Genomic DNA, 15,750 nt, shown 5'->3' on the forward strand with positions numbered 1-15,750 from the left:
CGGAATCGGATTATGTAAGTACATAATCATGTTTATGTGAGTTATTGTAAATCATTGTTTCGAGTATTAAATAATTTATATAAAGTATAACCGGTTCGCTAAATCAAGTGTAATGTAACAAGCTGACAATGTTCTAGTTAGGCGGAAGCAAACATTGTAAGGCATGCGTATTTTCTAAACATGTTTCCATTACAGTGCCGGTTCGAGATTTCCGTACTGCAATGTGTTTGCAAAACATAAGGCGGGGTCGGGTGTCAGATGTAGACTTGCGGCCGCGGCAGTCTGCGTGCGAGCACCCTGTAGCGCACGGCGCAGGCGCGCGCGGTCGCACAGTGGCGCGGCGCATATAAAGCGCGCGGCGCGAGTGGGCACAGTGCCGAGCCGCCGAGCGCCGCGAGTCGCCGAAATGAGCGCCCTCGCCTCCCTCGCCCGCTTCACCCTCTGCGCGCTGCTCCTCTCCGGCGACGTGCTCGGTAACGCTTCACACACGCATTCATACACCGCCCTTTATTCAATTATGCTACAGGCTATCACTCAGTGTTCTTATACATAAATTGGTTATCTTTTTTCAGGAAAACATAAGAAAGTGAAGCCAAAGAAGTTTGTGTCGCCGACGACAAAGGGCATTCAGTGCTATAACTGTCTGTCGTTTGATCACCCGGGGTGCTGGGACCCCCCACCCGGATTTCGCCAACATTACCGTCAGTACCTTATCGTCCCACTGTCCCTAGCTAGGTTCTAGGATGAAGTTTCACGAGTCGCTTTATTTGCAGGTTCCGAACATAGACTGCTACATCCCAGGGATGGCCTTCCTATGCATCGTCATCACATCCGAGTCGGCCAAGCTGGGTGAGTACTGAGCGCGGATCGCGCGGGAAACGAGTCGATTCTCAACAGCGCATGTTTGTGTTACAGTGGAAACGGGCCAGGAGATCGGCCCCGTGCGCGCGCGCACCTGCGTGCCCAAGGACTTCTCTAAGAAGACTGTATCATACTCCATGTGCAGCAAACTCAGCAAGGAGCTGTCTGCCTCCGAGATATTCTCGCGCATCGCAGTCAGTCGGCCGCAGTGCACGCTCTGCAAGAAACACCTGTGCACGGACGCGTCGCACTGCTAGCCGGACCCCGCTCCCCGCCGCACACCGTCGCCCGCCGCCACGCCGCCACACCACCCGCACCGTGTTTACAAACTAAGCGCGGCACAATGCAATAGAGTTAAGTGCCTGTTATCAAGGCACGTAACTCACCGCCGCCGTATCGACTATCGCGTTATTCGTTAACAGTGTACTGAGTACATAATAAAGCAGCCGACACACGGCGCACCGCACCGATGTTTCATTAGTCCTCGTCCCTCACCTTCTCGAGCATGTGGTAGACGTCGGCGAGATCGACGCCCGGGTACGGAGACATGCCGTAGGTGGCGATCTCCCACAGCAAGATCCCGAACGCCCACACGTCGGACTTCGTGCTGAACGTGTTGTGGGCGAGCCCCTCCGGCGCCGTCCACTTGATGGGGAACTTGGCGCCCGCGTGGGCTGTGTACGTGTCGTCGCGCATCAGCCGGGCTAGCCCGAAGTCCGCCACCTTCACGAGGTGGTTCTCGCCAACTAAGCAATTCCGTGCCGCCAAGTCTCTGCACAAAACACACACACACACACATGCATGACAGTTATATGTCAAAAAATCTCTTATCTACATATTTTCGCGATTTCGTAACACTAACTGTTCGAACGTCTAACACGTCAGTCGTGCCGTGTCCATGAAGGCTGCAAAGCCTTTGAATAAAATATTTATATTTACATAATAACCACGAGCAAATCTCTATAAATATCTTTATTTTAATGGATGACAATCGCGTGAGCATAATAAATCATTATAATTCATATTAAGGCGATACCTCAAGGTCCATTTTCATACATTTTGTTTCGGCTTTAATCTGGGTAACTAAACAAGTATTGGCAAGTAAAGAATTTAAATTCACGTCTAGTTAGTGATTAGTTCTCGCAGTTGAAGAAAAACGTAAAAATAATTAATAATCATGGATATTTCGGCCTTTAAAATTTAATATGACGAAATTTTAAAGAAAGGCAGAAATATTCAACTACGGCTACTGCAATATTAGAATACACCTAGATACTGTTACAGAAAAGCGAAATGGACCTTAAAATCGCCTTAACTACAATTAATAGCATTTGATTAAAAATATTGATATTATTGAATAAATCTAAAAATAAAACCACTTTTTTGTTAATAACTTCGTTTTGCCCTGGCTTTTCTTGGCCAACATATCAATATAAACTTTCTCATGTGTAATGTTATGGCCGAAACATTTGGGGTAAAATAGGGGCGAGCAGGGTCCACTATTTGATACGTTGCCTACCCGCCCCCTCTTTAAGCTGGTTACAGTCAGCTCCGGGGAATTCTGCGATTTGGTACTGGTATCCCCCAAAAGCTGCTGTAGGAATCTTATGCCTATTGACAATTATATGGGATCGAAAATGCGAGTAGAACACAAGTTTCAATATATATTTTTATTATAATGCAAGACTCGCCTCGCCTAAATGTTTGCGTGTGATCAGAAACTCGAAAACAATAAACTTATGCGAGTATTTTGACCCTTAGGCTCAAAACGATTTGTACGACTCGCAGGTACAAGTAAAAGTTGTTCAAGAGATTCTAGTATGACATGATCGCATGTAACTTTTAGTTTTCATCTGTTATGCGACCGGCCTAATCGTTGCCTAAACAACTGTTGTTGATATTATGGCAAATTAGGGACCTTTTTAGTTTCGCTATGTAATATTTGATACGAGCCTTATTTTGGGGGGTTTCCTAACCAAGTTTGGAGGAGTTACAAATCAGACGTGTGGCCCCGACCAGCATAATATACCTTGACATCACATCATCAAAATCGTTGACCGTTTAAACTGTATCTTTTACGATAAATTATTATAATTATGTATTAAAATATTTTAATAACATGTTTAAAATTATTCTTCTCCTTTATTTATCATGTTTTATAACTAGTGGTGGCCTTAACCAAACCGACGCCTTTGCCTTTTTTTTATGTATGAAAGGGTGAATAAACAATTAAATATACTATAAGGAAATGACAGAAGAACAGAAGGTTTTGGAGAAACAGCGTGCATATACAGGGTGAATTTTCAAATGGGCGTCAATGGCGAAATAAAGGAGAGTGATGCCCGAAACTATGTATAGGGAATGGCGAAAGTACTCGAATTAGTTTTGGGCTCGAGTTTGATGAAAACTAAATGTGACCTACGTATTAAACCCTAATTTATTAATTCGACGACAACAATTTTGTACTGCGTTTTGATTTAGTTTAAAATATTGACGCCAACTAGGAAATTCACCCTGTATATGCTCGCTTTTCCTGCATACATGACTTGTATCTGATATGATGAGATACCGGTGTATGAAGGAGCGGCTTTCGAGGTAGCTCATGCCGGAGGCGATCTGCGTGGCCATGTACATGAGCACCACGGCGCCGGGAACGCACTCGCGGCTGCCGGAGCGCAGGTAGTCCAGCAGGTTGCCGCGCGACATGAACTCCGTGATGATGTAGAAGGGCGGCTCGCGCGTGCACACGCCCAGCAGCTGCACCAGGTTCGGGTGCCGCATCTCCTTCATAATCGCCGCCTCCTCCAGGAAGTCTTTCAGCGCCATCGTGTCGTCCTTCAGCGTCTTCACCGCCACCTGTGCCGAAGGACACGTCTAGTGACTGATAGCGAGTGCGGTTATTGTATGAGCGGGTGTGGGTGCGTACCGTGATGTTGCCGCGCTTCCAAGCGGCCTCGTACACGTCGCCGTACTGGCCGCCGCCGAGCTTGTGTTTCATCACAATGTCCGTGCGGTCGATCTCCCAGTGGTCGGGCGGCGCGAGGCGAAAGAACACCGTCGGCGGACCGCTTCGGCGCCGGGTACAGCAGCTGCGTGATCAGCCCGTCGCCAGCCATCGAGTGGTGGTGCACCAACTCCGCCAATGTGCCGAACTTCGACTCCGACGTCACGTACACCTGGCCCGCCACACGCACTCCGATTATGAAAATTATTTATTCAAACCAATTTTAATTAATGAATTTTGCAATAAGATTATGAACCTTCGGCAAGGCAAGAAACAAGCAAATATTGTTGTTTTAAGTTTCAATACTTATTTTTTGCAGCTCCTAATTTTTGTTTTGCAACCATAGTTTATATACATATAAGACAAAAGTACTACGTATGTTTATTTGGAACTTCAAACTATAAATTAAATAAACTTGCGTTGCTCTGAAATCAAAGGTATTTTATTAAGTAATTAAGTACATACATCACAATAATAACACTATATAACCAAAATGACATATTCTTACCTGAAATCAAAGAAACGACAATTAAAGTTGACTATTTCAGTTTGTCGGTTCCTTTTTAAAATATTTTATAAAATTATATTTTCTCTCTATTTGCTGATTCACTTTGTGTCAACTGTCAACAAGCCATTTTACCAACCGTGTAGGCCGCTATAACCTATTTAAAACTTAAAGGATTCACAGACTAGAATGTATATCCTTTACATACATACACTAAAATGACCAATTTTATTATACGTATAAATAAATAATTCATCTATATTAATCTACTTCCATTACAAACGCAATCCTCTCATTTGTCGCACACATATACAATAGAGCGTAAGCAAAAGATACTTATACTTGTAAAGGTACACACTACTATCATATGTGAAGAGTATTGACGCCTATTCGAGTATGACGGTACTAAGAAAATGTAAGAGATCGGCGGATGTATAGAACGACATAGCTCCTTAAATCAAGATATAAAAGAACGGCGGCACCTCCCTCCCTATGGGCTTTCTGACTGCATTATCTGCGGTGTCCTCTTATCTCTACTCAATTTATTGTCACGGATCTATAATCTTTAAAGTTGTAAAGCGTGCAACTTTTGTCACCACAATACAAAACTATGGAACCAATTGTCGCCAGCAGCATTTCCGGAAAGATACGACCTGGCGACCTTAAAAAACAGTGTATTTCCACCTAAAAGGCCGGCAACGCATCGTCCCCTGGTATTGCAGATGTTCATGGGCGGCGTTGATCAATAACCATCAGATGAACCCGGAGCGTGTTTGCCATTTACAAAATAAAAAAAAATCAAATATAAGTATATCTGTAAGCTGGCTGGTTACTCCGTCATGCTAATTTTCAAAGCTGCTAGCGGTAATCAGGTATCTCGTTGAGTATGATCCGGACAAGGCGATCATTAACGACGTCTCTTATACTTATATATGCCGTAATTGCCTATGAATATTATTTTATAAAGCGGGGTGAGCGATCGTTTTTTGGTGATATAATATGTTGACAGTATTATATTCGCTATAATGTTTACTTGTTTCATAACGCACATACTCACGCCTTTTAGCCCCGAAGGGATAAGCAGAAGCGCAACTGGTGCACTTTTTTCTGCCATACAAATTCCGCCCCATGAGGTGATAGAGAGCGGTTCAATCGCGATATCGGGCACAAATTCTACACTTTGTCCGACCTGAGGATCAAACCCGACACCTCAGCACTGCATTCGTACCGTAATACAACTACGCCAATGACATTTCATTATAGTCTATTATAATTTTTAATTCCATGCAGGGATGTTATGTATATGAAATTTCTTGGCTGGATACGGATATGGATATGGATATAGGAATAAAATTATATCGGTTTCAAATATGGTTATGGATATGAAATTATTTCGGATTATCCGTTAGTTTTGGTTACGGATATTAGATTAAAGTAAAATAAAAATAGTACGTTGTACAGTAGAGCATCGATTCCTATCGTTTGTCATCATCGTTGATTACTAATCATGGATGAACCAATTGGGGGACATGGGTGGTCAGAAAACTTTGTGTTTTGATTTGAGATGAAGTTTCAGTGAAGTAGTGCCACCTCCTCTCCGTGAAAAGTTTTATCGCTCTGTTTACATATTGAAAAATTTACATTAACTTGATCAAAAAATGACCAAATTAAACTCGACTTTGGACGGATTTTGTCTTTATAAATCAATCTAGTACATAACATAACACTTTTCCTTCACTTTATTAAATTAATTACCTTCTCATAAATAACAAATAAACTATACAAGATTCACGTGGCGCGCGAGCGGTAAAACTAAAATCAGTCGTAACATATTATCCGTAACTTATTCGAAACTTTTGTAACGGATACGGTTACGGATATATTTTTATTTCGGATATCCGATACTTCGGTTACGGTTACGGACCTCCATAACATCCCTGCTTCTATGTGATATCTGTGATATACCAAAAAGTACAGTTTATACCCACTTTTTACTCAGATTTTTTATCACTTTATGCGGGGAAACTATAAATGATGTTAAAAAGTAGCCTGTGTCCTGCCTAGTGTCTCAAACTATACCAAATATCATCGAAGCTTATATGAGCTTTTACCGGCGGACAGAACCATCGATTGGGATCACTACTGCAAACAACTAATGAGATTATGACAAGAAATTCAGAGAAAGCGGCCGGAACTGATCAAATGAAAGGGGTGGTTTTCATCAGGATAACGCTGACCACATACATTTTTAGCCACTCAGCGCAAATTAAAATAATTTGGCTGGGAGGCAGTGGCGACAACGTCCATACAAGCCGATTCCCACCGGCTTCCCTTTTAGGTTTTCGGTGATACTAAACAATATATTTAATAGGTAAATTTAAATTTAAAACATATTAGACAATGGAAAACAATTATAATAGCTTAAATTATTAATTAATGATAACTTAATAATGACATCTATCGGCCATTAGCCCGTTGTTTATTAAATTGAATCGATATCGATTACTTATTTTAAATAACATTAGATGGCGCACCTTGTATTTAGTTCCCCAGAAATTCCGTTACCAAAGTGAAATTGTGACGCCCCAGACGCAAGGTAACCCGCTGTCAAGCGACAATGTCGTAGTATGTTTTTTAATATAGATGGCAGCACTTTCTATGACTTTCTATGCCAGTGTTTGTCGATATCACGCGGAAGATATGGGCAAAGGTAACCCGAGCTAGTTCGGCTTCACGTTAACCGACTTTGTATAGTTGTCGTTTTTTACGTCCTTCAAACGTCATAATTTATTATGCTACTAAGTTGCGGTGTTTGTAATTTGTCATATTCATTTTATTTTTTGATAGTTCTGTGATATTTTTTGTTTAGAAACTACAAATAAAAGTTTATTTAGTAACTACAAATAAAAGTGTATTATAATGGAAATAACTAACTACTTTGTGATCAGTTAATGTCTACCTTTACGTAAGTATATTATTAGTACCTATGTGATTTCACATATTATTAGTATTTATTTAGATGGTTAAATATTTGAAGTAAGTACTTAGATCTGAAAGTTTTTGATTTGAGACACAAAATGTTTTTTAGAAGAAAATAAATATTATATTTTACTGAATTAAAAATATCACCACGATACAAGCAAAAATTAACGAGTAACCTTTCTTGATTATTGAAATTGATAATTATATAAGTTTATCATGCAGGTGCATTTAAACCGTTAGTCTGCTTGGCGATCGTGATACCTATTTCTATAAGGATAAATTACATTTACTTACAGTTTATTTTGAAAATAAACAGATAATCATAGGTAGGTAGTGTGGTTATAATTTGAATACTTACTTTTGTTTGCTGTTATAACAAATTAATACGTAAGTACTTATATTTGTGATTAATGGAAGGAGAATTATCTACGTTTATTGTTCGATTTTATGGATGTTTCAATTATTTACGTATAATAGGTAATTTTGTAGGCATGTCAATGTTTGTCGATTTCGATTCAGGACTAATTCGTTGTTTTCGTTTTTGTTTTATAATAAATTGCTCCCAATATCTTAACTGACGCCAATTTTTTTTACACCGGGTTACCTTTTGAAAAATTTCACCCTTCGCCACTGCTGGGAAGTATTAATGCATCCACTATAGAGGTTGTCCCAAAAAGTGTCAAGCGGAGCTCCGAGATAAAACACCCTTGGGGTATCCGAATCACCCCATGTATGTACCGCGATTTTTCATAGTTTTCGAGTTATGAATATTTTGTGCCTATCTCTGGACCTCCCCTTGACACTATTTTTGGGATACCCTATAAGTAAAAAATATATTTGTGTTTTGCACATAGATCAAGAGAGTGATTACTCGGCGAGGATAGTCGTCAAGTGAGGCAGTACCTTCCCGTCCGAATCCTCGTTGATGCGGTAGTGGTACACGCGGCCTTCGTACCGCAGCGAAATGCTGCGCTGGCCTGGACTCGACTCCGACTCCCGCACCTGAGGACACAGTCACACGACGTCAACGAACGAGGATGAGTTACCGTGTATAATAAACAAGTGATACCCGTGCTGTGCGTATTAAAGTGTGTGGACTCACCAGGAAGCTGCCGTTGATCCCTGAGGAGAGGAGGTACTCGGCCGCGTTGCGCGATATGGGCCCGTGGTACCACGAGTGCTTCTCCAGGGAGTTCACCGGCGTCACGTAGTTGCTCGGCACCCAACCCTACCGCCCCCCGACAGGGTGTGTGCTTCGCACCATTCGCCACTTTTGTTGTAGCTCATAATCCGCACCTGCTCGCCTGCACACACCGACACATGAGTGACACGCCACACGCTGGTCACATCTAACGCCTCACCACGACATCAAACAACCAGTCTCACCTTTCTTCAGAGTGAGCTGGTTTTCGCCACCTGCTTGGAAATCGTATAGCGCGACAAACAGCTGTGGATCGTCTTCCTCGTGGTGAGCCAGCAGGTTCTCCTTGGAGGTCCATCTGTGCGCACACACAAACACGTACATTAGTGTCGCTAGCGGTCGGAATGTGACGTTGTAGCGGGCGGAGGGCGGGGCGCACCTGTTCGCGGTGTCGAGCGGCTGCGGCGTCCCGGGCGCGGCTGCTTCGCCGTCCGGCAGGTCCGGGATGTGCGGAAGTGGCCTGCTCTGCAGCAGCGCCTCTGTAACAGAACGAGCACATACATTACTATCCGCGCATCATCACCTCACATACCACAAGGGCCGCCGGCGACCGATCGTTGAGTAAATGTTCAACTTAAAACGTAAATCTGTACTAGTAGTTGTGCCCACAATGTCCTCACCGTAGATCTAAGTCCGCGCAAAGGAAGTTGTCGGTTATTTTTTATTATAATGTAACATAATTAACAAACAAACTAAACCGCCTTTATAAACCACTAAAAACAAAAAATAACATTCGCTGTAAAAGATGGATTTCCGAGACAGAGCTATAAAGGAAGCTATATTAACTGCTACAGACACAAGAAAAGGACATTGTTCTGTGCCCATACATAATTCGCCCTGGAACCAACAGCAATGGAAAAATGTTTGTAATATTTAGAATCATTAATAAATTCTCATGACATATTATTTATAAAACGGACAAGCTGGGAGATCGCATTAATCCAAAAAAACGATGAGATTTTGAGGTTATAATTGATAGTAAACATTGAAAGCTTTTCAATGTTCAAGGTAGATTTATAGTCCTATCATTTACGCTTTAAGTATGCTTTTATTGATATAAATACCTATCTAATATATATAAGCCCTAAAGATTCATCACTATGTAGGTATCTGATTATTTTTTACTTAAATTAGGCTATTTTAAGACTTGATTCATATAATTTTTTATAAGTAAAAAGGTATCTAATTATGTAGTTAAAGTATTTACATCCTCTAAGAGTACCCTTCAGATTTTATGTATTTTCTATATATACGTACGTCATACGTATTCCCCGAAGAAAGAACAGACAGAGGCGCACTGTTGAGCATTCACGCTTCATCAGAAGCATGGCATATTTTACACACTTTTGGTAGACTCTTGGGGCATGTAGGCTTAAATTAAACAAATAAAAAAATATTTTTAGTTCATATTATTTATTTCCTCATCACCTACATTGTTTTATAAAATATTATCTGAGTATTGTGCAGGAGGGTTGTTGTTATGGTATTATTTATCAATTCAGTTTTGCCAATCACAATCACCGAGTCCGGAGTTCCAACATTCTATTACAGAGCACGCAGCTTCTACTAACATTGTTACAGCTGAAGTATGTATAGGCTCTTGGGCCGTGGTCCAACATGCTGTACATATAAGATCAAGGGCTGAACCTGAAAAAAAAACAAACACATTATGCTCAAATTAGAATGGCAATATATTAATATTGTGTCACACGGAAAGCAGATTTATGTATTCAAATCTTCCAGCTGAATTAAATGTAAAAAACCTTCAAGCATATGACACACATTGTTTCAATCATCAATTTCATCAACAATGTACTTGCTAGTTTGCTCTTAAGTTGCCACAGCCACATGCTAAAGTGTGTAGTAGGTAGTATACAGACTCTGTTCGCTGTCTCCACGCAGTTACCAAGAACAGGAACTAAGGAACGAACTAGAAGTTTGGCGGCAGTTAAACTTGTACGATTAAAGAAAAATTTGCTTACCAAACGAGGCGCTGTCCAATGTCGTATACAATGGTGAATCTGCTCGTTCTCCAACACCATGGATCCGCCAGCAGAGCCACAATTAATGCAAAAAGCAATTTCCATTTCGTATCCGTTATCAATGCCAGGTAAATTGTTACATCAGTTCACAAAGTCCAGAAATCACAGCCAGTGTATGTCGATATCGTAATTAATCGCACAGAGTCTTTATAATAGCCGAATCGTCAATGATATAGTGAGAGTCAGAGAATTATAATATATTATATGGAAAGTGAGAGTCTAGTTTATTTGTCTCTGATGAGTGAAGTGTGAGTGACATTAAATTGAATTGAAAAATGAAATAAGAATTAGGGATACTACTCGACTAGATTTTGGATCGATTATATCGATCATTTATACAAAAATCGATTTTATTTAACATAGGGTTATTTTTATTCGGAAAAATATTTAGCGGGACCCTTATCCCGGAAAATCTTTCACACGGGCGGATCCGATAGTAATTTAATATGGAGAGAGGTTGAGGCCCCGGGATGGAGGGAGAGAGAAGAACGCTGCTTTTTATATGTATAATTCATAAATATTTTGTACGACAGAAAAATAAATGTTCGTATAATATATTATGCTCTGCTATCTGTACGAAGCCAAGGCGGGTCGCTAATATAGAATCTAAATAGACAAAGTAAATCAATATGAATTAAAAACTAAAAAAACTTTTTCATAGACGACTTGATCTATAATCAATTTAGTCCTAAAACTAACTACTTATATATTTGAGACGCATCCACTGCTCGATTAAATATTATTATAATAATTAAAGAACATATCGCCTCACAAATCGAATATATTAAAATGTTTCAATAATTAATTATCGGTAATTAGATTTATCGTTTTGTCAAACCGGTACATCCCTATACACAATTAGTTATAAACATGTCGGCGACTTTGACTTTAAGTCGTTACAATACTTTTATATATTCATTTTGGATGTAGCAGCTTGTCCGTTGTATACACATATATGCAAATAATATAAAAAAATACATAAATAATTATGGTGCTAGTCACACCTTTGTTGGTTCTGGGGCCGTTTTCGACAATGTCCTTTTTCTTAAGAAACTTCATTATTATTGAAATCATTAATATCTGCATTTACAGGTTAAATATGTGCAAAAAGTTTTTTTTATTGCCTATCAATCCTATTGTTCGTATTAACAATCGTTTTTCTTCAGTAAAATAAACTGCAATTAGCGAATTGAACTGACGGTGACTGATACGACCACCCATAAACATTACCTACACCACACATTACTTTGAAACAAACCTGACAATATGTAAAGTATTAAAATATCCGATGTCCTTCAAATTAAAACATAACAATGCATGCATATTGCTGTTTTTTTTTTTTTTTTTTTTTTTAATTCACAAATCTGATGTTCAAACATATTACATGCTATAAGTAAAAGGTATGAAACAATACAATAATATTTTGACATCTACTAGATGTGAATCCGACATGCATTAGGTATTCTTAGTGAGACACTTAAATAATATTAATCAAGTTAGTGCTTAAATTAGATCGTAAAATTATACAAATTACTAAATTTTAAAGAAAAAATATAATAAGGATGAATTATTCTTTTTTATCCCTAAGTAATTAACTTATTGAGTTTCGATCTTGTTGCGGCTACAGAACCAGTGAAGATATCAATATCATTACGAATGTTATTGGCAAATGACAACATGCGAGAAACAGGTGAAAAATAACCCAAGTTTGTTCGGCTATACGGCAGAACAAACGTTTTTCTATGTATCAACCGGCAGCTATCGCGAGGTATGCAGACTCCTACTTTCACTAAAAGCTCAGGGGATTCGATTAGTCCAATAATTAATTTGAACATATAAATAATATCTAGGATTTTCCTACGGGTTTTTAAGGATTTCATTTTATAGTGATTCAACCGAGATTCGTACGAGTTAAATATTCGACAACCATTGTCGGTGTAACACAATTGGTATAAAAATCTTTTCTGGACACGCTCAATGCGGTCTGAGTGTACTTGATAAAATGGATTCCAAACCGTACTGCAATATTCCAGTATACTTCGTATAATGCTGTTATAAATAGAAATTGTGAGATGGGGTACTTTAAAAATTTTCATTTCTCTAACAATTAATCCTGATAATTTTGATGCTCGTTTAATGATTTGATCATAATGATTCCTGAAATTGATGTATGAAATGTAAGGTGTCAAGTACTTTTAATCAACTACCATCTTCACCTAAGCCAGATACACAACCACTTCTACTTACGAAACTGAAAACGATTTTAGAAAAATTGACTCCGCTAGAATCCTTGAATGAAGATGTCAAGGCTCTCCGTCGCGAAGTGGCTGAGCTGAAGACCTCAATAAGTGAAGCGAGCAGTGCGCTTAAAGAATTTAAAGGAAGAATTGACGACATAGAATATCGCCTTCAACAAGTTGAGCAAACACAAAATCAAGTAAATTCAATCCAGGTACAGCTCGATAAAATGGAACAAGCTTCGAGGGAGCACGAGCAGTGGTGCAGGATGAACAATGTCGAGATTAAAGGTGTTATGCAAAAAAGTAATGAAAATATATTTGATATAGTATCTGCTATTGGAGCTAGTATTCAACATCCCATAACAAAACCTCAAATCAATTTCATAATGAGAGTTCCAACTCGCGAGAAAAATAAACCTAAACCTATCATAGTCAACTTCAATAACAGATACACCAAAGAGAATTTTGTAGCAGCTGCCAGGTATTTGTCTAAAACGACACCCCTTACAGTTGGAGGACTGAAATTACCGGGTAATGAAACAAATAAAATTTTCATCAACGACCATTTGACACTTCATAACAAAACACTATTATCCAATACGAAAAAAGTCGCCACAGATCGGGCTTTTCGTTTTGTCTGGGTGAAACATACAAAAATATATGTCCGAAAGACAGAAACATCCCCGATTATATATATAAGATCGGAGAAAGATTTAACCAAGATGATTTAACAATGCAATCATTGGATAATCAATATGCAATTATTATAGTTATAAATCAGATGTTGCTCACCGTTATGCAGTTTGAGAACCTCAGATGCTCGTGTGCTAATACTGTGTTCCATCAGTCAAAGTGTAAAGTATTCTTGCACGCTATTGGTACTCTTTTACAATATTTTAATGGCAATGTTTCTAATAACATTACTATTTATGCTAATTTGAACCTTGAAAATATTTCGATAAGGTCTATATTATCAAATATCATAATGCGACTTAAGACTGATCTCATATTTGTTGTTCCTTTTGTTCTTGTTGACGGGCATTCAATAGTGACCATTTCAATGATCTTTATTTTAAAACACTGTGTTCTGCCGTGCGAACTTGGATATTATATCCAATCTACCCTCATAGAATTTTACTTGTTTGCCCTATCAAATTTATATCTATTTATTGTTGAGTTTATTATTATCATTCCATACTATGTATTATTATTCTATCTCTTTGCAATTATATTGGTATACAGTGTTATTTGTCATAATGGCCAGTCTTAGTAAATATTACCAAAATGCGCGTGGGCTCCGTACAAAGACAAATCACTTGCTACGAAATGTATATTTAAATAATTATGATGTTGTCATTATTACGGAGACTTGGCTAAATGATTCAATTAGTGATAGTGAACTATTTGACGGGAGATATCTCGTCTGGAGGCGTGATCGTGATTATATCTGTACTAAGCAGACAAAAGGCGGAGGAGTTTTGATAGCAGTTAAAAGCAACTTGACGATTATTGAGAGGTGCAATTGGCGTAGTTCCGCGGAGGATATTTGGATAACATTAAAAAATAAACCATCAAATACATATAATATACATATTTGTGCACTATATTTATGCAATGAAAATTTTGGTTATTCATACACTACTCAATTGCAAAATTTTGGCATGTGTGTTTACCAAAAAATCACTGAACACCCATTTGATAAATTTATTATAATTGGAGACTTTAATTTTGGAAGTGATATTGATTGGAGTACTACTGTAGAGAGCTTGGATTTAATACCATCGAACATATCTGGAGGAAAAATATTAGATTTCATAGATACGATGACCACATGTAATCTATCTCAATACAATAATGTACGTAATATCAATAATAGATTACTAGACTTAATATTTTCGAACAGTCCGCTTTCTGTTAATGAATGTACTGACCCTTTAGTACCTATAGACATGCATCATAAACCGATATTTTTCGAGGTGCAAATCGTAGAAACTGTTAATTTACCAGAAAAAGCAAAAGTAAAGTATTTATTTCACAAAGCTAATTATTCCTTAATAAATGAATCACTTGAACATATAAACTGGATTGAACTTCTAAGCAATGTAACAATGGAAGATGCCATATCAATATTTTACACTAAGTTATATGAGATTAGAAATAAATTTGTTCCCCAAAAATCTATTAAATGTATGTCCCATCCACCATGGTATGACTCGGCGCTTAGCAAAATTTTAAATGAAAACATAAATATCATAAAAAATTCAAAAAATACGGTAATAAGTCTGATTATCACTCATTTTCTTTGTTACGTAGCCGTGCCATACTTGTGGAAAAGAAGTGTTTTAGAGCCTATACGAGCATGATAGAGAGCTCAATTATACATAACCCAAAGTTATGTTGGTCGTATGTAAAAAGTAAGCATAATATTAACTGTATTCCACAAGTAATGCAGTACAATGATATATCAGCTGAAAGTGGTCCTAATATTAGTAATTTGTTCGCGCAATATTTTCATTCTACATACCGAAATACAGACTTAAATATAGATCTACCTATACATCTAGGTGTCGACTCATCCAAAGCTAATCATTCATTTATAAACTCTGTTGAAATATCTCTGAGCAAAGTACTGAAACTGTTACAATCACTAGACGTTAATAAATCAGAGGGACCTGACAATATTCCTGCAATGTTTATAGTCAAATGTGCTGAAAATTTAGTTAGACCCATCTGTATTTTATTTAAACGATCGCTAACTGAAGGTATTGTACCGAAAATATGGAAGTCTGCATTTATAACACCGGTTTTAAAAAGGCGATAAGTCGCGAGTTGAGAATTACCGTCCAATCTCGAAACTTTGCTTGTTTGCTAAAGTTCTTGAAAGAATAGTGCATGCAGATGTCTATTAAACATTA

At 38.4% G+C, this 15,750-nt stretch overlaps 1 protein-coding gene and 1 pseudogene across 1 annotated transcript; one reads left to right on the plus strand and one right to left on the minus strand.

The window, feature by feature from the left end:
- The first annotated feature begins 366 nt into the window (after window positions 1–366).
- LOC119192369 lies at window positions 367–1,327 on the plus strand (annotated as a pseudogene).
- An 11-nt stretch (window positions 1,328–1,338) lies between these two features.
- LOC119192368 (tyrosine-protein kinase Abl-like) lies at window positions 1,339–9,032 on the minus strand (the record flags this gene model as incomplete). The annotated part of the gene is given in 9 exon segments (XM_037446190.1): window positions 1,339–1,633; window positions 3,431–3,717; window positions 3,788–3,923; window positions 3,925–4,037; window positions 8,256–8,354; window positions 8,455–8,582; window positions 8,585–8,656; window positions 8,739–8,851; window positions 8,933–9,032. Coding segments are annotated over 9 exon segments (1,343 nt in total), but the record flags the coding sequence as incomplete, so codon positions are not given.
- Window positions 9,033–15,750: the final 6,718 nt, after the last annotated feature.

This window comes from Manduca sexta, unplaced genomic scaffold, assembly GCF_014839805.1.
Source record: "Manduca sexta isolate Smith_Timp_Sample1 unplaced genomic scaffold, JHU_Msex_v1.0 HiC_scaffold_2695, whole genome shotgun sequence".
In the NCBI taxonomy this organism is placed as follows: Eukaryota; Metazoa; Arthropoda; class Insecta; order Lepidoptera; family Sphingidae; genus Manduca; species Manduca sexta.